General features: G+C 42.8%; 2 protein-coding genes across 2 annotated transcripts; one reads left to right on the forward strand and one right to left on the reverse strand.

The window, feature by feature from the left end:
- Positions 1-377: 377 nt before the first annotated feature.
- On the reverse strand, positions 378-11,154 carry LOC136435715 (neuroligin-4, Y-linked-like). The gene is made up of 10 exons (XM_066429400.1): positions 10,462-11,154; positions 7,990-8,137; positions 4,148-4,333; positions 3,815-3,939; positions 3,405-3,473; positions 2,985-3,135; positions 2,524-2,702; positions 2,052-2,181; positions 1,668-1,806; positions 378-1,133 (listed from the first exon to the last, which is right to left on the reverse strand). Exons 1-10 carry the CDS (start codon positions 10,897-10,899, stop codon positions 926-928), a joined length of 1,773 nt encoding a protein of 590 aa, XP_066285497.1. The 5' UTR covers positions 10,900-11,154; the 3' UTR covers positions 378-925.
- A 3,351-nt stretch (positions 11,155-14,505) lies between these two features.
- LOC136435725 (vacuolar protein sorting-associated protein VTA1 homolog) lies at positions 14,506-25,521 on the forward strand. The gene is made up of 7 exons (XM_066429412.1): positions 14,506-14,648; positions 15,827-15,921; positions 16,853-16,980; positions 17,368-17,443; positions 17,654-17,762; positions 18,247-18,441; positions 22,868-25,521. The coding sequence occupies exons 1-7, from the start codon at positions 14,534-14,536 to the stop codon at positions 23,017-23,019; spliced, it is 870 nt and encodes a 289-aa protein (XP_066285509.1). The 5' UTR covers positions 14,506-14,533; the 3' UTR covers positions 23,020-25,521.
- Positions 25,522-25,804: the final 283 nt, after the last annotated feature.

Raw genomic sequence — 25,804 nt, forward strand, 5'->3', positions numbered from 1 at the left:
GCAGATAAGTGTACCCACTGAGACACGCCTGCATGTGGTTAGGTAAGAACAGCTGGAGAAGGTCATGCTTGAACATAACTTCTCAGCAACTTCACTGTCCACTGTTCACTGTCAAAGAATGGTAACTTGTGCTGATAAAAACGTCTTTTTGGTTCATCGGATAAGTCGTTTGAGTAAGGAACCCAGTCATCGCGGTGCATGGAATTGGAATAGATAGGTCTTTTGCCATGGATATTTCTAAAACAATGGGTTTTCATGGAGCTCACTGCCAAAGAATTATAACTCTATTTTTATCTTATAAGCTTTATTTGCATCTTTTGCTGCCATTCCCACAACGCCGTCTTGACGCAGCAAAATTGATCTTTTCCAAGCCATGGTGACGCTTTCCAAAAGAACTTTATTTCGTGTAAATATGACATGATCTTCGCCGTGGATAAGTTTATTTACCCCAAGACACAATTGGTAACAGCAACTACATTCAGTTAAAGCCATGCGCTGCGTACTTATCTGTATCTTTGGTCCATTGGATCATTTTGTAAAGCCGTGTGTATGCATAACGAATTTCAAATTTATGTCCCTATTGCTACTATAATCTATATCCATTATGAAAATATCGGGAAAAGGCACCCCCCTCCCCCTCCATCACTGAAGTTTGTTGACGTTGTCTGTCGATACCAAATGGTTCATAATGTGACCTTCTCATCTCTCTATCGTGGATACAATCGACTATATAAGACCCAAAATTATTCGTACATTGTACAAGTGAACACTTCTCATTCTATATTTCACATTTTCTACCTGTCTATGTTATATGCAAGTCACACCCAGTGCAAAACTAGCCTTCCTACATTATCACATTATCTAACAGTAGATACCCAGTCCACATAGCCCTATGCATAGAGCGTGACATCAGTAAGTTCCAGCCCTACACGGATCCCCCGAACGGGTTGATGTCGTCTTCATTAAAGACGCGGCGGACGATCTCAGGCACGTAGGACGTCCACAGGGCGGTGACTTTGGTCTTGAAGTAGTCTCTCATCCGGGTCTTTCCCGGCCTCTTGACCTGCAGGTAGCTCTGCCTGTCCACCTGGAACATCTTCCACTCTACCAGCTGGCCCTGCGGGGAGGGGTTACTTGTGGGGAAGAGATAGAAAATAGATAAACTAAAGGTTAGCAATCCAGGCAGACGACATTTGGTCACATTTCCAACCGGGGCCCGGCCGGGGTGTTTGCGGACCGGAACGAAAAATGAAGTTTATGTCCATAGATATACACAAATTATGATTATTATTAATTGTTTTGTTGTCTTTTATGTCATACCTTTCGTTCCCGCAAACTGCCCGGTCAGGCCCAGGTTTAGAAATGTGACCATAGCATAAAACGACAAAGCTTGATTAGTTTTCACTGCAGGGAACATAAGATCAGATTTTCCCTTACTACTTCCCTACAAATCGCGATGTTAAAGCCGAAGCTTGTCGCAGCCCTATCGGCATCAGTGACATAGGATACAAGCCTATCTTTGATCTTCCCCATGTCCGTGACTAATCAAGTCTGGTATCCATCTTATTCTACATGTAGATCCTACCCTGATCAGGGAAGCTATCAGAGGGAAGACCGAAGCTAGAATAGGGTGGATACCAGGCAATGATTACACAAACTTTTCTCACCCAAACCGCACGAAGTTAGTCACGAAGGTCCTCATCAGGTCGCTGACCTCCCTGTCTCTGTCCGTCAGACGGAATCTGTCGTTTAACATCAGAGTTCCCGGGCCGAATATAAACACCTGGTCGTCAGCCTGCATCGTTCCTGCAGTGGTAAACGTATGGGTTAGTGTCGTCATCATCACATCATCAGTCTGAGATGTATCTCTTGCTCAGCTCGTGCCCGATCTAACCGACGACGCCCGGGCTCAACAAGGATGTCTTAGGCTTATCACCAACTTCTGGTTCAAAGAATAACAGCTGTAAATGACAGTATACGTATTATCAACAGTTCAGCACTCCTATACATTAAAGGTGTTCATGTTGGTTCGTCCCTATGTTCTAACTCACCCATCCATTCTGGTCGTGGGTTGTTCTCGGAGCGATAGTCGAACACGTAGGCCCACGTGGGTGCGCCTGAGCTGGAGTGGACATTGGCCTGGTGCAGCATGGGTGAGTGGTAACCATAGTCCGTCTTAAACTGGGTGAATGAAAGATAATGAAAATTTGACAAGGCAAAAAGAACAAGTGATGGATGGTATTCAATCATCACTTTTGAAACCTGTCAGTGAATTTACAATTTACTTTACCTGTTTTATGGTATTTCTATTTCAGTAGCACGATTTTTAAAAACAACATCACACAAATACATCAGAAATAATTTTGCAAATTCCAAGTATTCCCGTCATCGGGGCTAGCCTTTTGTCAGCATGTCCCTTCGGCTAGCTCTTTGTACTAACCGTCCGCTAGTTGTGTAGTCCTGGCTACCACCCCATTATATATACGAAAAAATAAATCAAATCATTTGCCAACATGCGGTCACCTTGATGTAGTTGTCTCTAAGTGACGCCGGGTCGTTTATGTTTTTAAAGTCGGTGTACTCGAAGCTGATGATGTCCTTGATGTACTTCCGTGCCGGGTAAGGGTACCGCTCGACCCAGCGGGACCGCATCTCCTCCACCATGTCTGAACTCACCCCGAAGTCGATTCCCTTCACATCAGCTGGGAGAAACAGTACACTCCGTCAGTCATTCTGTTGTGCTTTTATATCATACTACAGTACGGATTGCCTGAAGAACCGTACAACAGCACCTGACTGTGAATTATTGTTGCAGGGTTTTGTATCACAGGTCTCCCACTATATAAATTGTTTATAGCCTGAGTGTCATCCGATTACTACCGGGACTCCTACATGTTTTCAGGGCAGCGAGTGTATGAGTCCCGGTCGGTAGTAATCGGATGGCACCCGGGCTATCCACTATAGTTTGTCATTCACTACCTTACCAAAGATGTAGGACATCTCTTTACTGGCTGTTCCCATCATCAGAGGCACCTTGCTGAAGGCTCCCTCCGCCAACAGTTTCCGGGGGCTGTCCGGGATCACGCCTCCAGGCCCGTCAATCACTGGGGCCCAGACGGAGATCATCGGAGGGCCCTGATTGGACAGAAACATCTAACGTCATCACAAAAGCTGGAGAGCAATGCATGTGTATCATCAACGAAACAACGTCAAGATCTCGCAAAATCTACCCCGGTGTAAAAATCGGTTGCTAGGCTGTAAAGGACAGAAGAAGAACTTTATCGTGTGACACCTGTAACATGTACACTGCATGACAGGATAATACATGTTTAACATCTTTCGTACGTTTTCCAAACACATGTTTCAGCTGTTTTTGAGAATCATTTAGTGATTTGCGTTCTCACCTCTACGCTGGTCTCCACCAGCTCCTCTGCCGTCTTCTGACGCAGGCAGTTTACCAGGTCCTCTGTGGGCTGGAAAACAGTTATATGTTAGAGAAGTAGATGTTAGTAAGCAAACTCTATACAACAGATCCCAGTCGGCTCCCTGGATGAGTTACTGGAGATGGTACATGTCAGCTATTTCTGATGACCTTTGGTTGGACATGAGTAAGGTCTTAAATCATGTTTATGATGCCAAACTTTAACGTCAACCGTTTTCTACAAGTTCCTTTTAGTTGTCAAAGACGGGGCAATTACATGCACCCGGCCGGTTTACAACCTGTCCAAAGATATCGTTATACTTCCACCTGATAACAGGTGGGGATGTCCATATTTTATCAATCATGTAACTTGATGTGAACTGAGGACCCCACCTCTGTCGGGCATCCCAGTTTCTCCGCCAAGTCAGCAGCATGGTTATAGGGTCTATATGGGGGCAGGAGGACGGTCCATGGGTTTACCAGTGAGCCACTGCTCAGGATCATTCCGTGGAACAGACCTAGATATTCAACAAAGGAAACTTTAGGATAGGATATACGATACGTGTACAATTAGACTCACATTGTTACCTTTACCCTTAGATAAATCAAGTAATAACTCCAAATCTGTCCCTTTAGCCATTGCCCTTCACGTCTATCTTTCAGTTGTCCATTTCTTGTTCGTTTTTCAACTCATAATGACCTCTGACCTGCAATGACGTCACTGACCTGCGCTGTAGACAGACGTCAGGTGCAAGGCAGCACTGGAGGCGCCGGCAGCACATCCCATAATAGTCACCCTGTTGGGATCCCCGCCGAATCGCTTGATGTTCGTCTGAACCCACTTCAGAGCCTCAATCTGGTCCAGTAGCCCAAAGTTCCCCAAGGAGCTCTCATCCTCTGTGCTGAGCCAGCCTGGGGGAACACAGAAGAACCAGAAGTCCGACATTAGTTATTACCAGACAGCTCATGCCCTGAAGATGACAGTCTTTCGTTCTTTATGAGGAACTATTTGGAACTGATGTTTCCGTTTCGTCACTACCGTAGCCGACAAGTACAAGTTTCTACATCCCTGCTTTAACTATGCGACACCTTCTGCTAAATCTCACTCGACCAGCTTTTCCAAAGCTGTTCTTGTTTATAATTTGCTGATGTTCAGAGAAGACCACCTCAAGCTTGAGTACAAATACTTCCTGCAAACGACAACTAGTCGGAAACAATTGTCATGTCAAACAGTCTGTGTCAGCAAGCGTTTGCTTTACAACATGCTTACTATGTGTTAACTTGTGTCATTGCTAATAAATACAAATAAACAAGAAAATATGTATGTATAGAAAATCCTTATAGTGAGCAGCTTCAAACAGATATGCCGCATTACGTTGATGAGGGTACGTTAGACATAACGTTACATGTAAACGATAGACAATTCAATCTCTAGAATTATATAAGATACGGAAAGTCGACTTCCGGACGTTTCGAGTGACGTTGAAGAAGAGTAATGGATGTTGCTCGAAACGTCATGAAATACTCTATAATCTCCTATCTTGTCCAATTGTGGAGATTGGATTGTCTTTATATGCCGCAGTTCATTTGCGTGTTCGCCTCCTACAGTTGTATGGCCGGTGCCGCGCATCTGCTTGGAGATGAGAGATCCCAAACTGGGGCCAGGTAGCGACACTCGGGTGTTTTGGCGACACCATGATAAGACTAGATTCAAACAATGGTGTTACTCGGTGACGTATTATAATTTGGCAAGCAAATATGATATTCTGACCCTACAGATAAGCCCGGGCTTTCTCACATCAAACAACTTCCCGACGCGAATTTCTGGTGACCCCCCCCCCCCTCTCCATTGTTCCGTACGGTCGGTCGTTTGGAGTGGGGCAAAGTTCGTCTTAGGCGTAGAGAAGTGTGTTTAAAGGAGTCCTAAACTCCAGAAGGCGTTGTTATTTTCCACTAGATTATGTATCAATGAATACATAATCAGTCGACTTTTTACAGAATTTTGCTTATGGTAAATTACACACGGTGTTTTTTTTTTAAACAATATGATACTTACTAAACCCTTGCAGACTCTACCCATGTATTCCATATGTGTAAACATACATCTTTAATGGTGAGTATTTTTGGCATAGATGAGGGGGGTTAAGCACTATAAGAAGGCCAATTGTTAATAAGGTATAAAAGAACACAAAGTAAGACGAGTTTTTCTTAACCACCCTGACATTCTTTTTATGTTTCGCCAACGAAACATATTGTTTTTGTCAGGTTTCTTCTCCTTCTCCTTCTCCTTCTTCTCCTGTCAAATCTTCAAATCGCTTCTTCTCGGTCGTCCGTCAACCAAATAAGCTGAAATTTGGTATGCAGGTAGAGTACGTGTATACCCCTAGACCCTTTTAAAAAAATTTTCATATAAGTTTTTAAAATGATTTTATGGAGGTTTTTTGGTCATTTTCAGACAAAAGTCGCACATTATGGCCTCCAGTGCCGTGGTGTTGAAACCTGAGGACCTGAAATTTGGTTTAGTTGTGCATTGGATATTTACCCAAAGGACCCCATTATTTTTTTTGGCATACACTACTTCAAAATGATTTATTTTGCAATTTTTTGATGCAATTTTTGGTTATTTTCTGTCGGGGCCAGCAAGAACTAGGTCATACTGTAACATAAGCCCTCCTACACTTCCCCTGTCTGGGACTTAAAACCAAGCAGATGTCAGGGGGTACCTATACTAATGGTATTACAGAAAGTTATATGTACCTTATGTTACATGGTACGGATGTTATATTTGAGATGTAGGTACCTATAGGAAAGGTGACTACACCTGACAATTACTTATGCTAATGAGGACCTAATTCGCATAATGTATGCATAAAGTTGTATGTGCCTTACCGTAAATGCTGCGGATGTCATCTTTGAGATGTAGGTACCTTTAGGAAAGGCGAACACACCAGGCCATAAATTATGCTAATGAGGACCTACTTTGCATAATCGATGCATGAAGTTGTATGTCCCTTACCGTAAAAGCTGCGGATGTCATCTTTGAGGTGTAGGTACCTTTAGGAAAGGCGAACACACCTGGCCATAAATTATGCTAATGAGGACCTCATTTGCATGATTTATTCGTAAACTTGTAATTCCCTTACCGGAAAAGCTGCAGATGTCAGATTTGACATGTACGTACCGTTAGCAAAGGTGATCACACCTGGCCATGAATTATGCTACTGAGGACCTCATTTGAATAATTTGTGCATAAACTTGTATTTCCCTTACCGTGACAACATGTAGGTACATGAAAAGGTGAAACTGAAAGCACCTGGACATAACTTATGCTCATGAGGACCTCATTTGCATAAATTATGCTGAAACTTGGATTTGCCCAGGAGTTATTTTGCGACAGCCCACTTCTTGCATGAGGAGTATGGGCGAAACATCCTGAATTTGCTCTTAAAGCAAATGACGGCCAGTCTAGTTGTAATCTAACTTTTCTCAGGCCTTGCCATGCACATTGTAATAAGCCATAGGCTGAGGTTGTTTAATTCAATTAATCAGAAAATAGAGGGTCATCTGGGGAATTCGGTAGAATACTGAATGCTTTTTGATGCACATTGGACTAGTGGGTACTTTATCGTATACTGTAAAAAATATTCATTTTTACTTCCTAAAATTATCATCTATTGGAAAATAACTACCCCCTCTGGACTTGAGGACTCCTTTAAGTGTTTAACTGGTTATATGTGCATTTTGTCACACCGTACGACATTGTCTTGATGTTATTTCTGTCTTGTTTACGTGCACACATACAACAGGTTAATTAAGATAAATAATAATGCTACAAGGGTACATTCAGTGAAGATTTGAACATGGAGGGATTCTTCGAGCTAATGTCTGCATGGCGTTTTTCTCAGGCCGTTGTGCAGCCGATGAGAATTACAACAGATATTGTAATACACTTTTGTATTTGGACAATGATTTGAAGATTATATTCATGATGAGAATGCGCTCATCATGTGATGTATTCTGGCATCACCCGAGAGATTTAGACCTTTGGAGCTGGCATGACTGTGACGTCATTGGTCAGGGTTAAGGTACAAGGTCAATAGTTAAAGTGTCCTTGGTTAACGTACATGTAGGGTCGGTACAAGGTCATTGGTTCAGATACAAGGTCACTGGTTAAGGTACAAGAAGGACAGAAGTGTAATGTCTTAAAGTCATTTTTTTCTAAATCAACAAAAGAAGGTACAGGGCACAGACGATACTCTAGTAAGTGTCTAATATCAACATCGCATCTGGAAAATTGAAATCAAAATTAAGAAAGACAAATAGGGGCATGGCAACAAATAATAAACAATGATTGGGTTATGCAGTCCAGGATGGAACATAAATAAATTTCATATTTGGGTCATTTTTGGAATTTTGAATTCTAAATGAAGGGTATAGCAGGCAAGTCGGTAAATTTAAAGCGTTTGGTGTGTCTGTAATGTTTGTCTGGGTTAAAATCAAAATATTATATTTCTATCAGTTTCTCGATACAAGAAGGGCAAATCCATTAGAACTTGGTTGATGGTTACCGAGAGCTCCCAGTCTGTAGTTGAGGGTGACCACGACTGTGCCCCTCTCGGCCAGCACGGCACCGTCGTACTCCCGACCGGACCCTCTCCGGTACGACCCGCCATGGATCACCACCAGTACCGGATAGGAACCGCTACCGGCTGGCTTCTGTACAACAAAACAACAAATATCAATGTTGCATCCGGACGGATCAATTCCGGACAAGCTATCCGGTACCAACCGCCATGGATCACCACCAGTACCGGATAGGAACCGCTACCGGCTGGCTTCTGTACAACAAAACAACAAATTTTAATGTTGCATCCGGACAGATCAATTCCAGACAAGCAATCCGGTACCAACCGCCATGGATCACCACCAGTACCGGATGGGAACCGCTGCCGGTTGGCCTCTGTGCAACAAAACAACAAACATTACATGACACATCCGGAAAGTTCATTTCCGGACAAGCAATCCGGTACCAACAGCCATGGATCACCACCAGTACCGGATGGGAACCGCTGCCGACTGGCTTCTGTACAACAAAACAACAAACAGCAGTGTTGCATCCGGACAGATCAATTCCCGACAAACAATCCGGTACCAACCGCCATGGACCAGTACCGGATAGGAACCGCTACCGACTGGCCTCTGTGCAACAGAACAGCAAACATCAATGTTGCATCCGGAATTCCGGACAAGCAATCTGGTACCAACCGCCATGGATCACCACCAGTACCGGATGGGAACCGCTACCGTATGGCTTCTGTACAATAGAACAACGCAATATTCCATGAAAATATCTGGACAGTACAATTCCGGACAAACAATCCGGTTCCCTTCGACATGGATTGCTACCAGTAGTGCAAACAGCTATCGGCTGATTTCTATATATATAAATATATATACACAGAACATTACATACAATATAAAACTACTACACGTTACCTGAAAGTCAGACAGTCACCAGGGCCTACACAGGCCTGCTCCTCGGATCCAGGGCGAACATGCCCCCAAGGACACTTTGAATTGGATTTGAGGCGCTGGCCTAGGGAGGCCTGGTAACAGTCCGTCTGCAGATTATTCACAGTCGGGTCAGTGACAAGATCACGATGCTCTCTTTATTTCTGACTTTTCCCGTTTGTCGGATATAACTTTTACACCACTGAGGGAAATCTAGGAAAGTCAGGCCCCCCCTCTCAACATCTGCTTGGAGATTAAGGCTGTCAAATCTTTAACAATATTTTCGGTGACCCCAAACCACCCCGACCTGTCAGTAATCGTAAGGCCAAGTAACAATGTATAAGAAGGCTACAAAAGGGTCTCAGGGTTACACAGAGCTAGCCTCTACCAGGCTCCACAGGCCGCTGGAAAAATCGTAGAAACTAGAGGTCGCAAACTGTAACTTCTATAGCGGACATGGCACTTCTCTGGCATGTTATACGTCTATTTGGCAAATTTCCATGATTTTTTTCCAGCGGCCTTGGAGACCCGGTAGAGGCTAACACAGAGCTCCCAGGCTGTTATCAAGAACGCATGTTATCAAATCTTCCACAATATTATCGATCTGTATATTAAAGTTACGCTACCAGTCGCTCCACTGACAAACAACTGTTTCTTGGAAGAATGTAGGAAAAGGTAAGGACGTGGGGTTCAGGTCACCTGTCCGTCTAATAAACACACGTCAGCAAGTTAGTCTGATACACAGACCATCCTCCTGGGGATTTCTAGGAAACGTCGACGTCCCTCAAGGCCATCATAACACAACACGTCTGAGCGTAGTTTGATTTTGTTGTTGTTTCTGTGATTTCTCATTTTCAACTCCTACCAGTCAGCATAGTCCTATAATTATGTATTCTTTGCTCCTTGAAGACTGTAAAATACCATTGGAGCAAATTTTCTTTTCTTCTCTATATAAGTTAAAACTCAAGTTTTCAAGACCGGCTTTGCGCCTCCAAGGAAAGGTTACATACCGTTCCATTTTGATGACTTACAATAAGAGTTTCGTCCTCTAGTTGTTAAGGTTATACAAGCTATGCGACATCCTTATATTTTTTCCTTTTTTAAACAATTTTTTGTTTTACATCACAAAAGTCGAAGTTTCCATATTGTGTGACCAATCATTGCGGATAGTGTACGTAAATACCGTGGCTTACATTCGGTGCCTCTTTAGGACAGTAAAATGTCACGAACCCCATTGGCCAGAAGACGACTACTCAGAAACACCTGATTCAAAACATGTTGACCTTAGGTAAGCTATATATACACCAAAATCAACATTGGAAGACGAATAAGTGGTTTACATAAAAACGAGCGTTAGAACTTCTAAAGAATGATGACTCAAAAGTTAAACAAGTAAAAGAACACCACAAAATATTTGCAGATAAATATCTAACGTTACGTACATAGATCTACACCTGTTGCAGGGACATCCAATGTTTTCATCAAAGACCCCTTGCGAGTGAATCGTACAATAAATATACCGTACTTACTTTTGGAGAGTAAACGTTAAGGTACAAACAATCCTCAGATATTTGGTGAGTTCTGTTGAAGATCGCCATTAGGAACCACGCCTTCTGCGGGCAGTCGGCCCCGAACTTTGTCGCATCGCGAACTCCCGTCCAGCTACTCGGGGTCAGTGGCTCTTTGAACCGAAGGTCTCCGAGAGGCGGCCTGGTGTAGGGAATCCCGAAGAATCCGCGCACATTCTTCAGCTCGAAGCCGCGAACGTCGCCGTACGTCGTACTCACGACCAAACCGTCTTCCCCACAGAACGAACACGGAACCAAGAACAGCAGCAAAACGACTGGAACGGCTCTCATTTTTGGTAGTTTGGGGGAATGGCGCCTGTTTTTTAAATGTCCGGCGTGAATTTCGTGGTGTAAGGCGAGCTGTAGTGAGCGCGCCGCGGTGGTCAGGGAGGGAGACATTTGATAAACAGTCGATGAACGTTGCCCGTAATTAGTAACTTATGGTCCGTCCATTGTGTCCCGGCCACTGAGCCATGCCATTGTTATGCAAGGCCACAATAGAGAAATGAAATACTCAGACTCAGAGTACAGTGTCCTTCGGAAGCATGGATACCTTTTCTCACAATAAATGAAATATAGATTTACCACATAAAGGATTTCTTTGTCTTTTTATCTGACGCTCATACATAGTATTGTACTTGGTGTGTTGCAATGTTTGGATGTGATCAGGCTTGTAAAATGTATACATGTACTTGGGTCATGATCAGGGACTGCCCCTGCCCCCTTGCTCCTCTTATCTCTAACACCAAGGACAATATTTTGAATAATGTCAGTGGTCTTACCAACCACCTTTGTAGTACATGGCAAAACAACGTTAAACCTAAATATGATTTTCTGCAGGACAATCTATCACATGCATACACATCACACTATCAACTTGAAAAATCTTGACCAGAATACCGGTTCAAATTCAAATCCGGGTTTCCGTTGTATTAGATGAGGTCAAAGTTTGACTTTAAAAGGATCATGTCGAAGTTTATAGCTGAACTTAATGTAGACAAGAAAACGCCTTTTTCTCAGTGAACATTTCTATGCCAGTGAAAACCTGGAACGGTTGCACAGCAGAAAGGTCCGTTTACCCGGAATGTAAGCCGCATTGGTTGAGATTAATTAGCCTGGGTACCAGACTCTTTCCAGGGGCCATAGAGGCCAGCTTCTCGGCTGCAGAGCCAACGTGCCACCAAGGAACTTTTACTACGGGCTGGCCAACTCGGGTAGGGTGGCGGGGCATATGTTTCTCCCCGAACTGAAGGCATAGCCAAGGATTCGATATCGCATTGCGTTGGGGTCTGGCACCCAGGCTAAAGTTAACAGGTGTGTTTTACTTACTAGTATATCCAAGCAGATCTGGGGGGGTCTCCAAACAGCATTTGGGATGGAAACCGCAACGTTTTAAACTGTCTTTTTTTTCTGACGTGCAATGATCCCCAAAACGAGGAAGCTAGAAAGCCGTATGATATTCTGTCCTAACATCTGCTTGGTATGGTGTTGACTTTTGTAAACTCCAGTTGAGAAACGAACTGTGGCCCGGACTGTCACCCCTTTCCTGTTGAACTGTCACCTCGCCTCCTGGGTTGTCGCTTACACAGGAATGATGTTCTCTACATGTCACATGTTGTTTGGGTAGAATTCTGTCCAGTAGGCAGATCTACAGCAGTGTTTAGTGTCCACAGCATGACATGGTTTATGTTGGCCGTGTTCGTCTGAACTCTAATCTCTCAGCCGTCCATCCATCTTCCACTGATAGCGGATCAAAACAAGTCGGCCGTCGGGCCGGCCAAGTATGCAGGTTATCATTCAAATAGATAAATCGATTCGAGATCTTACACACACACACGGGTTTGTTGAGTTTCCTTTTAAAGCAGTGATGTACAAGGTTTGTACTTACAAAAAGACACACAGAAAACCTCAGTGTTAGCTAAATGTAGGTGTTTTTTCTTAGCTACTTCTCCTTTTTCTTGTAAGAAAAGTTCGGCCAGTGCCCTCGGAAGATATTGTACTTGTATGCTGACCTCTTCCTCTACTCCTGTCCTTTCCAAAGATTGACACATCCCATGCCTCTACTGCCCAGACTCTCCTCTCTGACACTCCTCTGAGGCTTCAACCAGGCTACACACACCAGATGGCTGACTTGTTTTGCCCCTTATCAGTAAGATGAATGAGTGATTGGTTCAAACAAACAAGGCCAAATCAAACGGTAACATCCTGTGAACACTTAACAGTGTTGAAGTTCTGCCCACTAGGCGGAATTTCGCCCACTATTTTGATCGTGTGTATCTTGAAGACAGGTGACCTGAACCCCTCGTCCTTGGGTTTTCCTTCAGTCTTCCAAGAAACTAGTAGCAAATACAGGGTTGTTTTTCAGACAGTGGAGTGGCTGGTACGGTGACTTATTTTTACACATAGTCAGCGAAAATATTGTGGGCGACTTGACAGAAGGTGCATGATTCTCCTACTCGGTAACAATAACAGACTGGAAGCTCTGAGTAACCTTCGCACGCTTCTTTAGATTCTTGCACCTTGTTCCTTGACCTTGACCTTACGAAGGCTGCTGAGATCGAACTATAATGGGTGATGTCCTGCCAGCCAACATGGCCAAGTGACACTACACCACCCATATTGAATCATATCTCGAATTTTACCAAAAGTGTCCCCAGCAAAGGTCTATTCTCATGACCTGCATTCTGACTTGACAAACACCAAACAGTTTCTCCGGAGTACCTTTGACAGACCTCCCATGTATGCCTTTGGCGTTATAGGTCATCTTACGTTTTTGCAAATTAGCAAAAAGCAGCAAACAATAAATAAGTATTAATGCAATGCAGGTTCCTCTGAAGCCGCAGTGTTGCCCGAGGAAGGCGTGACACGTGCCACCAGGTACATCGCTGCACAAACAGATTGATAGATTTTGCTCACCTGAACTTTGGCCCTCTCTAGACGACAGGCCGCACGGAACAATGGGGCCTCGCTAAAATTCCGCGCCGGCAGACTGTTTGATGTGAGAAAGAATCTTAACTACGGGGTCAAAATGTCATATTTGCTTGACAAGGCTTAATACGTGAGCGAGTGAAACACCATTGTTTGAATATAGCCTTATCAGTGGTTCTACGATCGACATCAAGGAACCTTTAAACATACCAACTGGCCATTAATTCATTGGTCAAACAAGACATTACGGGGATGCAGTGAACATAGGTGTCAATTGTTGATGATTATCTCCCTTAAGTAGAAAATTAAAAGTTTACTTGAGTCGAAGGGTAAATGTATTAACCTTACTTGAAAGTTACTTGACTCAGGACAATACATCTACCCTTCCTGTATGTATGTATGATTCCCGGTGCCACGCTCTAACAACCGGGAGGTGATTACGAAGATAAGTAGAGAAGTTGTTCCCGCTTTGTTGTAAAATTCAAACCCTGAAACCTGTACAAGTGACCACCTTTACATAAGGATCTCCTGGCCAATATAACCACTTTTTGGTGGTTCACTCGATAATTTCTTCCATTGACACAAGCTAGCACTAGGAATCCTGTCTGTAGTGACCGCCTGTCCACACAGACCAGATTTTCTCAGTCCCCTGAGTGGTCTTCTCGGGCAGTTTTGACTGTAACGTTAGTTCTTGAGCGTAAGCCAGTAGCACATGATTATTCAGGTGACAGGCCGTAAAATCTGATCCAGATGTTCACCGGGTCAGTAGACCACCATCGGCAGCAAGGTCATTTCTGGAAGCAGAGGCTGTAAACAAACTTTCATTTCGTCCTTTGAGACACAAAGAAGATTGCTAACTTTCTCCCACATCTTCTTCCATTCCCTGCTATTTGAAAGATCTTTAATGGTATTAAAATACGCAGAAAGCATGACAATGGAGGACATCTGGTACAAAAAAATGCCATGGATCAAAAGCGCCCCATGACGGCGAAAAAATATCACTGCAGTAGTAGGAGCAGCGGTGCCAACATTATGGTGCAGTTTTTTCATGAACTGCTAGAGGCCGTTATTAAGCGCTCATGTGATCGTGACTGACCCAGAAAAGATGGCGGCGGACGGGTCTCCGCTTCCTCCGTTACCTGCTGCCTTTAAACCGGTACAGCATCACCTGAAGACCGCCACGGACCATGACAAGCGCGATCCAGTCATCGCGTACTACTGTGAGTACTTCTGGCGCGGATAGAACTACGGTATCCTCAGTTTCCATGCGTATTTGGTAGTGGAAAATTATGTTGGAAACATAAAACATGTTCCCTGACAGCTTGGATCGATCCAGTGTTTGATCAAGGTGTATTGTACTGTCGTACATCTCTGAATACAGGAAAACTGGCTACATTCCGGTACAGACCGTTGCAGAGATATATTTGGGGGTGTACCATGCGGTGTTGGGGTAGGGGGTGTGGCCGCAAAGTTGCAACGTAATTGTAGGGGGGAGGGGGGCAGGTTCAGGAAAATGAAGACCATTCTCTCCCAGTGCTGCAGCTTTCCCTTTCAACTGTAAACCTCTACAGCCGCCTGATCTGGTGGGATAAGTTGTCCAAGCGGCTGCAGGATCTTACTGTGGCTGAAGAAACCCACCTGCAGCCCTAGGGGACTGGTGCCTACAGGCTATAGCTAGCTGTTGTTGGGTGTTCTGTATAAGCCCATTCATGGTTGCGATTACGCATTTGCAGACTCAAAGGTAAAGGCCCCTGAGACGTGAACAAAACCGTCTGGACATTGTTATGTAAATCTAGACAATGTCGAGACGAGCACTGTTTACAAGCCAGGGGCCTTCACCTTTGACACTGCACATGCGTAGTCGGAACCGCGAATGGGCTTATACCTTGTAGCCTCTGCCTGTCTGTCCTCGGCAATCATAGCTTGTGTATGTGCCATCCTGAGTGAGAGGCTGACTGAAATCAGCATGATTGCAATGAAGAGTCAGAATCATCTGGACTGGGGCATGTTAATGTTATATTTAGTATTGGATGCCAGCCAAGTGTTACATGTTCTATGATGTAGCTTTGGTCCACTCCCACTGATGACTACCCTAACAATGGGAGCATACAAATGTACGTACTAACATGGCTGGCATTTAAGTTGTCTTAATAATTAATAATATATTGACGTACATGATATAGAATTCAGATTTTTTCTTCTAATATTGGACACCATATATTTGGGAGTGAAGGGCTGGCAATCACTCTCTGAATACTCATCATCCTCCAAAGTTTTGCCAGGAACAGCAAGGACACTTGCAAGCCGCCCTGATGTGCTGCTAGGCATGAAGACGAAGAAGACCTCATGTTGATTTGTAAGTTTGACTAAAGAAAACCTGTCATCTTCGTTCCCACAGGTCGTCTGTTCTCGATGCAGACCGCCATGAAGATCGACAGTAAGAGTCCGGACTGTCGCAGCTTTCTGATCAAACTCATGGACCTGCTGGAGCAGGTAAGCTTCAGGGCAACGGATGTCTGATAACTAACAGTGTCTAACACCGTTAACTGTACTATTGTAGCAATGGCGACTAACAAAGGACCGTCAAGGACGTTTTTGCTTGATATTACATATACTATCCTTCTTAGAAGGACGTTTTTGCTTTAAACTGGTACAGCTATTACATATATTACATTTAATACATAATATTATATCAAGCAAAAACGTCCTTTGTTAGTCACCACAGCTAGTACTATTGTCTTTTTGCAATCTTCTTACTAATCTCCAAGCAGATGTAAGGATCTAAGGTCATTCTCTGTTTAACAACAGTTTTTGTAACATTGGTACTCATTTCTTAGCCTGGGTGCCATCCTAGGTTTTATATTTTATGCTGCCCATTTCTGGTGTTGTAGTCGCCTACAATACTAGAAAAGAGTACCAATGTTCCCCAAACAGACTTAGATACCAAGAATGAGCTGAATCCTTACATCTGCATCAAAGCTTAACTTACAATGAAACACTGGATACTGTTGTCATGACTGTAGTGTGCTTGTGGTATTATAAAACCAGCCGCAAGTCACTATCAGTCTTTCCTGTTTCATGCTTGAAGCCACAGATGTAATTTTCAGGCTCAGTGGATCATACTCATACTAGTATTAGTCTGAATGCTACATTACCTTCGACAGCTAAAAACTTTATCATAATCCTTTTTTCACGCAAGGAACACAGAATAGAGTTGGAAAAAAAAGCAATGGAAAGAATAATTTCTTTTTACTGTGTTTCTGATGCTTTTAGATGTGAAAATACTATGGAAATCTAAACTCCCTAAGGGACCTCTGATTGGCTGAGAGCCACAATGAATAAAAAAATTATAAAGGCAACCACAAACATGGTGGTCAATGTTAACTTGTTTTGTTTATTTGTTTACTTATTCACCCCTCCCCAGATGAAGTTGCAGCTCCAGGGAACAGAAGCGATTACTAATGAGGTTGTCGGACAGGCGCACGTGGAGAGTTACGCTCTGAAGATGTTCCTTTTCGCGGACAACCAGGACAGGGCGGCAAATTTCAACAAGTAAGCTCAACTGCCATTTTCTGAATTCTTTAACCAATATCACCGCCTTTCAACTCAGCACACCAGCTTCGTAGACATGCAGTGGCGGCTGGCTATATCACTCCAAACAACTTGTCATATCTAAAAAATTCTATTCTATACTATTTTGCTTACATATTGGGTGCTAGTCTACTCTAACAGACCCTGGGTTAGGAGTAAAAATCTCAACTTTGACATTTTAGACACTCAGCTTAGTTTGTAGACAAAAGTAACTATAGGTAATTCTTCCAGCAGCTTCAACATGTACTGTTTATTACTCTGCATAATTCTAAGAAAAGTATTGTCAATATTGATAATATTATTATGTCTGAGATTTGCAAGGCATTTTCCCTCTCCTGTGTTCTGTAGAAGCGTGGTGAAGTCGTTCTACACAGCCAGTATGTTGTTTGACGTGCTACAAGTGTTTGGAGAGCTCAGCGAAGATGTAAGTTGTTTTCCTTCCTTGTTTCTCCTAATCAAGCATGTTTTCTGAGTAAGAGTAAGAACTTAAAGATGCAGTGGAACAAATTAAAGACGCAACTGCAAGACATCCCAAACGTCTGAAGTGTAGATCCCAGTAAATGACAATGATGATGCAGAACAACAGTTACTGGATCTAGAAACATTTTCATTTTCTCCATGCCTCTGCCCCTAGCTCATCAAACACAGGAAGTATGCTCGCTGGAAGTCAGCGTACATCCACGACTGTCTTCGGAAGGGCGAGACACCGATGCCGGGGCCACTCGGCGGGGAGGAGGGCGGAGGTGAGTCACCTCGCGTTGCCATGGAGACGATAATCAACACAAAAATATCCTTTTCAAAATTCCAGTGAAATGGCAGCAATTTGGAAGCTCTACATATCAACTTGTTATTGGGATGTAAATTGTACAGTAAAGTTTCACATGTCATTATTAGCCTTCTCCCTGCTGAAGTAGCTTTTGTCACCAAATCTGTATTGGTCACAGCATTAGATAGCTGGTTAGAAAAGGTTAAAATGGCAGGTTTACTGGCATATTTCATCGTCTTTATTTCTATCATACAGAGATATCTTTGATCTGACTGCAATTGTAGGGAATTGTACTACATGTAGTATGTTAACCTTCTGCTTGCTGCCTTACCCTATAACCAAAACAAACCCGGTGCCAAATGGCTACCTTAGCAGAATGAAGGTTAAATCAGAGTGTGCAAAAGTCTTAAAGATCTGCCCATAACACATGAAACTAATTTGTGTTTTTTAATTATTTTCAGTTGAAGCACCTCCACCAATGGGCTTCAAGGACATGCCTCCCCAGCAGCCACCTGTCAATCAATTCCCACCTCCAACCAATCAGGTTCCTCCTGGTGCTCATGCTCCGCCCACCACCCCCGCGGAGACCCCCAGCAATCCAGTCCCCACCCAACCTGCTGCTGTTTCCTACGACAACTATCTACAACCCACCGCATGTAAGTACAAAATGACAAACAGACAGACACAAACAGACAGACACATATTCCTTATGACCCATAGCTTGCATTGAAAAACAAATATACAGTCAAACCTGCCTAGGCGACCACCTCTTCAACGCGACCGACTGGCCATGGCGACCGCTTTTTCTCGGTCCCGAAAATTTCCCCCATAGGCACAAGCATTAAGCTGCCAGCCCAATGCGACCACCCGTCCAACGGGACCGCGACCGCCACGAATTGGGACCAAACAGAGCACAATCCCTGCCCATGGCGGCCGCCCCATTTCCAGAAATACTAAAATATACAATTTAACGTAACATGTGAATGCGGGAGGGCGCTGCGAGATCATCCAGGCAAACATTGCTTTGTACTTTTGTAGTCAAAATTATGACGAAAATTTGTACACGATGTATTAGTAAGATTATATGGCTCAAGAATAGGACTGTATATGTATTTTTGTTTTCTCTGTTGTATGTAGGAACTAAGGAAGTGGAGGTGGTTTGCCAAGTGCGATCATGTGGTGGAATGGAAGAGAATGTTCAACCCCATATCTATATAATTTAAGTCATTCAAAATAAGCAATACATATATGGGTGTCATCCTTTTTTGTTTCAAGTCTCTTTTGCACTGTACACCTATCAAATGTAAAACAGAATTACTACATGATATTTTTGTGTTTTATCAGCTGTAGGTTTGCAGGGCGGCTAATCCAGTGAAATTGACTTTGTACTATTTTACCAGTAAAGAAGTGAGAGAAAAAATATTTTGTACTGAATATTGGTAGCAAAGAACATAAGGATTCCAAATATAGTTTTTGGAACCATATGGATGACGTCATCATGTTTTATTGCCCTTGTCATAAATATTTTCGAAGAAAAAATACAGAACTTTGGAAATTCCCAACAACACAAAACTTCATTTTTTTGACGGATAATGATAAAAGCTACAAACTGGCGCTGGCGCCAACGAAAATATTGTAATAAACTATATTTATAGTGAAATTATTGATTTTTAATTAGGTTTTAATTAAGTCTCGGTATCCGCCGAACCGCACATATCACCCCTTGGCGCGAACGCGAGTGTGAAGATTGAACGGTTCTCTTAACGAATTCGGCAATAAAAGCGATAATTTACCTTCACTTCTTCTTAATTATAGAAAATAAAAATGTATTATGGCCATAAAATCTGCTAATCGGCCGCAAAATCGACGTTTACGCCGCAAAATGCAACGAAACAGCACCAAAATCAGCAGCGTGGATCCTCCATACTCGATTGACCTGTTGTGACCCCAAAACAGCTGCTAAACTCCCGCGAAGTCCCGCAAAATGCGAGAAACTGACGAGATCGTGAGTGTTTGCTGCCGTTCCCGCACTGTACTCCCTCCCCCATGTTGTTTACGTGCCACGTCGCCTGTCAGCGGGCGGGCGGAAACATTTAAACATGGCGGCCTCCTCGTCACCTCAACTACGGACGCGCGTAGGCCGCCCCAAAACTTGCCCAGCCATGTACAAACCGTAGAAAATGGATATTGTGAAAGAATGGGGTATAGTTTGTATCTAAACTGTGAAAGAAAAAGCTGGGTGGGTGGTTAAACCGTCCGCGGCTGAGGAAAAGTAGGTCACCTTCTGTACCTTGCTCCAGTCATTTACACACACACCCTTCCATTCAATATTTGTTTCATCCGTTCTTTTTGCTTAGAATACCGATCGCTGCACGTATGGTGTTGTATACATATTGTACCTAAGCTACTTTTGCTCCCTTTATGTTTATAATATTATATTCAAACTGTGGGAGGTATTAGTAAGATTATATGGCTCAAGAATAGGACTGTATATGTATTTTTGTTTTCTCTGTTGTATGTAGGAACTAAGGAAGTGGAGGTGGTTTGCCAAGTGCGATCATGTGGTGGAATGGAAGAGAATGTTCAACCCCATATCTATATAATTTAAGTCATTCAAAATAAGCAATACATATATGGGTGTCATCCTTTTTTGTTTCAAGTCTCTTTTGCACTGTACACCTATCAAATGTAAAACAGAATTACTACATGATATTTTTGTGTTTTAGCAGCTGTAGGTTCTCCATATCAGTTGTTATCTTTTCACTTTTTCAAGAAAGATCTAGAAGTTGAACATGCATATTAAAGGATGTTAACCAGAAAAAAAATCAGTGACGGCATTTTGACCGATTAGAAAATGAACAGTACCAGCAGGCAGTCCCACGTTTTGAGATTTACTGGTCAAAGACAATAATAAAAATCTGAGGCCAAAACAGAACAGATTTAGCTAATTGCAATTGCCGTTGCTCTCTAGATAGGTGTAGATTATACCTAGAAACACTGAAACTGAGTCTTCAGACAGCAAGGCGAGTGTGGTATTTAAGTGTCAACTATGGCTGAACCTAAAATTATATCCTTCATGTGATCCGACACACACACACACACACACTTGCAGCATTCATGTAAATTTACACTTGAAACCAAAAATGATATCCAAACTGCAAATCAGGTTACCCCTAGAGTGTGAACATAGTCAGCTTGTTTTCATGTTGGAACAAAAAAATCCACATCACTTGTGTCTCGCCCTCAAAATATGATATAGTACCCTATTCTGTACGATACAACCCAAAACAAACCTGGACTTGAGTTTTCTTTACCGGTACTTACCCCTACAATATTTGCATCGTGGTACAAATGACTGCAATACAGCACAACATAGCATAGCACATAAAGATAAGTTCCTTTATTTTTATATTACTGTTTCAGTGTTTGGAAAGTGATGCCATGGGGGGTGGGAAATAATTGCTGGCTGGCCAGGCCATGCCAATATGTACAATAAAGGTTATCATTATCATTACTAATCATCACAACTGCCAAACTTCCATGGTTGCACAACAGTATTCTACTGTCTTTACTCTAGATCTAGTCCCAGTCTCGTCAGTGTTCTCTTTGCAAGGTTGGCCAGCGTCTTGCTGCGACTCCATGGCCAGGTTGACTGCTTTGACTCCGTATACCTTTACAATAAAAAAAAAAAAAACACACAGATCTTTTAGGACATACTCGTAGTAGAGAACACACAAGTTCCAGTTTGCACTGTAGTACGTAAAAAAGTTGACCTATCTTAGCGGCCCTACCAGCGGAATTTTAGTCGGGAGAATCAAGCTTTCATGCCGCCCACCCAACGTGGCCCCTCCCTTAGAGGCCGATATGACAACACTGGCGGCACAGGTAAACGGCGTACCGGCTTTAGACTGCGGACTATATCGGCTAGTGTCCCACTGAGGTGTGGCAAGTAGGTACATTCTTGTAGAGAACACATTGCTTGTACGTTACCGAAGACTCTACTCTACTCAGTATACAGTAACCCCGTCCCCCGTCGCAATCTTATCATAACAAAGAAGTGTACAGGCACGAGCCCGACGAAGGGTCAAATTGGCTGACTTTACGAGATACAAGACCAAAAATAATATTTCGATAGGGTAGTGTATCCTCTGAAGATGTTTATGCATAAGTACCGACGCTATAAAATCTGTTTTTCCGGTCAAAATCGCGTCGAGTTGGGCCGTAACTTGTGTACAGCATGAGAGAACATGGCCGCCACTCTCCCTCTCCACGGCGCGAATGCGCATGCGAATAACGCTTCCAGCAAAGCGGCTGCACCCCTGTGGGAGCGCCTGGGACAAACATTTCCGCGTTTTTCTAGATAATTAATTGGAAGATTTATGGACCTTTAATGGTCAGAAATATATACTAGAAGTATAAGCGCCACGATATATATTACTTTTTTAGCGCTTAGAGAGAGAAAATCAGCCGCCTTGATAACCTTAATGGTATACAAGTATTACAACGATAACGGAAAATGCAATTTTTGTAGGATCTTTCTGTCAATGAGAATTGAACCTGGTGGGGGTCATGCTGTCTAAATTCACATAATTTTTCATCCATCTTCGTACTGTATTTGAAAACCTTGACCTGGAAACATGTGAGTGAAATCCTCTTCTTGGCGACCACCTGTCCATCGCGACCGTTTTTGCTCGGTCCCCCGGGTGGTCGCCTTGGGCAGGTTTGACTGTAGTCATAAACCAACAACAGGTAAGGACAAAAGGACAAACACGTCCAATTCGGTAGACATACATCTACTAAGCCTCCTTAAACCATCCCAGAAAATAGCAAAAAACAGTCATGGTTAAAACATTGGTGAGTTAATTTCGCGGCAAGGAGAAAATTGATTATTTGCACTGGTTTTAACTTTGGGATAGCACTATAGTCACAGAAATACTGCACGGTAATAGGAACAGACCCTTTTGTGCTGGTTTTAACTTTGCAGTGAAGTGGTCACCAAGGAAACCTCAAACATAAACCCACTGTGAAAATTTCAAGAGCTTAACAGTATATAATAATGTGTTATTTTCTACCCCCCTCCAGCCGGTGGCGTCTCCCTGACCCCTGATGAGATGAACAAGGCCTCCAAGATGTGCCGCTATGCAATCAGCGCCCTGCAGTACGAGGACGTCCCCACGGCCATCGACAACCTGCAGAAGGCTCTCAGACTACTCACCACCGGGAAGGAGAGCTGAGAGAACCCCGGGAAGGAGAACTGAGCTCACAGCTCCTCTGACCTTGGGAAGGAGAACTGAGCTAAGTAGTCTGACCCTGGGAAGGAGAACTGAGCTCAGAACTCTGACCCTGGGAAGGAGAACTGAGGTGAGAATTCTGATCCATGGAAGGAGAACTGAGCCCAGAATTTTGATCCTAGGAAGGAGAACTGAGCTCAGAACTCTGACCCTGGGAAGGAGAACTGAGCTCAGAATTCTGACCCTGAGAAGGAGAGATGGGCTCAGACATCTGACCCTGGGAAGAAGAACTGAGCTCAGAACTCTGACCCTAGGAAGGAGAGATGGGCTCGATCAGAACTCTGACCCTGGGAATGAGAAGTAAGCTCAGAACTCTGACCCTGGGAAGGAGAAATGGGTTCAAAACACTGATCCTGGGAAGGAGAACTGAGCTCAAAACTCTGACCCTGGGAAGGAGAACTGAGCCCAGACATCTGACCCAAGGAAGGAGAAATGGGCTCAGAACTCTGACCTTGGGAAGGAGAACTGAGCTCAGAACTTTGACCCTGTGAAGGAGAACTGAGCTCAGACATCTGACCCTGGGAATGAGAACTGAGCTCAGACATCTGACCCTGGGAATGAGAACTGGGCTCAGAACTCTGACCCTGTGAAAAGGTACACTGACTCTAAGCTCAGCCCTCTCTTAGAGTAGACTAGCCTGGTTTCCATTCCTTTTCATTGCAGTTTGTATGGATACCAGGCTACTCCTTCTCTAGATCTGGGAAGGAGACCAGAGCTCAGGCTACTGACCCTGGGAAAGAGAGCGGTCAGCGATCAGAGACTCTAGATGCACGCATAGTTTTGCTTAGTAACATAAAAGTGACAATAGCTCTCCTGCTTACTCAGTGTGTTACAAGGGGGTGGTTGGATAGAGTTAACAGTAAAAATACAATGTACTGCAGCCCCAAATGTTCTGTCCACTGGAGGTTTTGTATTTATAGGAGCTAAGGAGCCCAAAAAAGCACTGTAAGATTCTGGCCCCTCTTGTGAATTATGTATATATAAGAAGGAATGTAAGATAACACATTGTGGAAGGAGGGGATGGTTGTGTAATGTATAGATAGTGAATGCTTACTAATAGGCTTATATAGCATCCTTAGCAGGCTTACGGGTTTGGCTTTTATTTTGCAAATCATGCGCTGTTTTCTGGGATTGTATGTCAGTTCTGATTCTTCATGATTTCTTGCAAGCCGCCTGAAGTAAGCCTGCTCTAAATCAGTATCTCTAAACGAAAGGTAAAACAGGAAGCAGCTTAGAAGAAACCAAGTAGAACAATCAAAAATAACACTCAATCAGAAAACAGCACATAAAAAAAAAGTTAAAAAATGCCCAACTTGTAAGCCTGCTAAGAAGACTAGGTTATAGCTGGAAATAGTGGTATGCTCTGCTAAAACTTTCATCAATAGAAACTTTGGAATTTGTGTGAAACATCAGCTGTACACTTTGGATGAAATTCCCATGCAGATATTTTGCTTATTAGAGTTTAGTCAACTTTTTTGTGTTGTATGGTGTTTTTTATAACGATTTATCACAAGCAAATATATCTTATCGAAATAGTTTAATATCATATGAGTAATATCTTCAAACGATGCAAAGTATGCAAAATAAAAGTTACTTAAACGACTGGATAGATTTTCTATAGTTGCTTGAGTAACTCTTATCTTGTGTGTCTTATTACTGTACCTTGATGTCTATCCGTCATTGACATCTTAGACTTAGATTTATATAATTTTGTCATTTGCCCCAATTGTGCAACTGTTATGTGTTTATTGTTCAACAAATGTCACATTTTAACTACATCATTTCCTTAAACATTGACTTTTAAAAATCAAAGTTGTGATTTCTGGATTGATTAGATTGACTTTTGTTTGAGTTTACATATTATTAGCAAACCAATAAAACTTTAAGAATATGGTCACATACATGTACTGTCCAACCAGAGAAGTGGTTCCCGGCTGGTTTTTGACGGTTTTTTTAAGACGTTTTTGTCTGGCTTTCTACTTTGTCAAATTTTGGTTTATAGAGAAGAAAAAACACGACAAAGTAGAAAGCCTGACAAAAACACCTTAAAAAACGCTAAAAACCAGCCAGAACCACGCCTCTGCTTGGAGAATAACATACATGTAGCCGTCAAGATGCCTCAAAGGTTGAATTACATTTCATCTGACCAGCCCTGCACCTACCATCATGATATACATATTACTTATCTAAAGTAAAAAGGTATACATGCTTATACCTTTAGTCCCAGAAATTGAAATGTCTTTCCCAAACCTTTGATATCTAGTATTACTGTTAACTGGGCAAATGGTAGTTTGGTCGTGACTGTTGATTATTGAAAGTATGTAGTAACCTTGTGGGAGATGTTGGCATTTGACTCTCACGTTATAAAATCCCTGGGAAATGTCCAGCAAAGAAGGGAATTTTTATATTGCGTGGAGAAATAAACAGATATATGATTCACCTTTAGTATGTGTCTCTGTTTTTGTAAACTATGTGCTGTGGCAAGAAATAAGCAAGTAAATTTGAAAACAAAAATGGCCCTGTCCACTATCATAACTTACATTAAAAAAAAAAAAAAAAGTCTCTGTATTTTTTGACGTTGAAATAAATTTGTCCTTATTGAAGTCATACTAGTATTCAACTAGAGTTCCTCGACCTCATACCTTCGCCAAATGATTTTTGACTGACGTATCATGAGAGTGTTTCTCATCGATTATAAATCATACCAGTTGATCATCTTTTCTACAAA

This window comes from Branchiostoma lanceolatum, chromosome 1 (assembly GCF_035083965.1).
Source record: "Branchiostoma lanceolatum isolate klBraLanc5 chromosome 1, klBraLanc5.hap2, whole genome shotgun sequence".
Taxonomy (NCBI): Eukaryota; Metazoa; Chordata; class Leptocardii; order Amphioxiformes; family Branchiostomatidae; genus Branchiostoma; species Branchiostoma lanceolatum.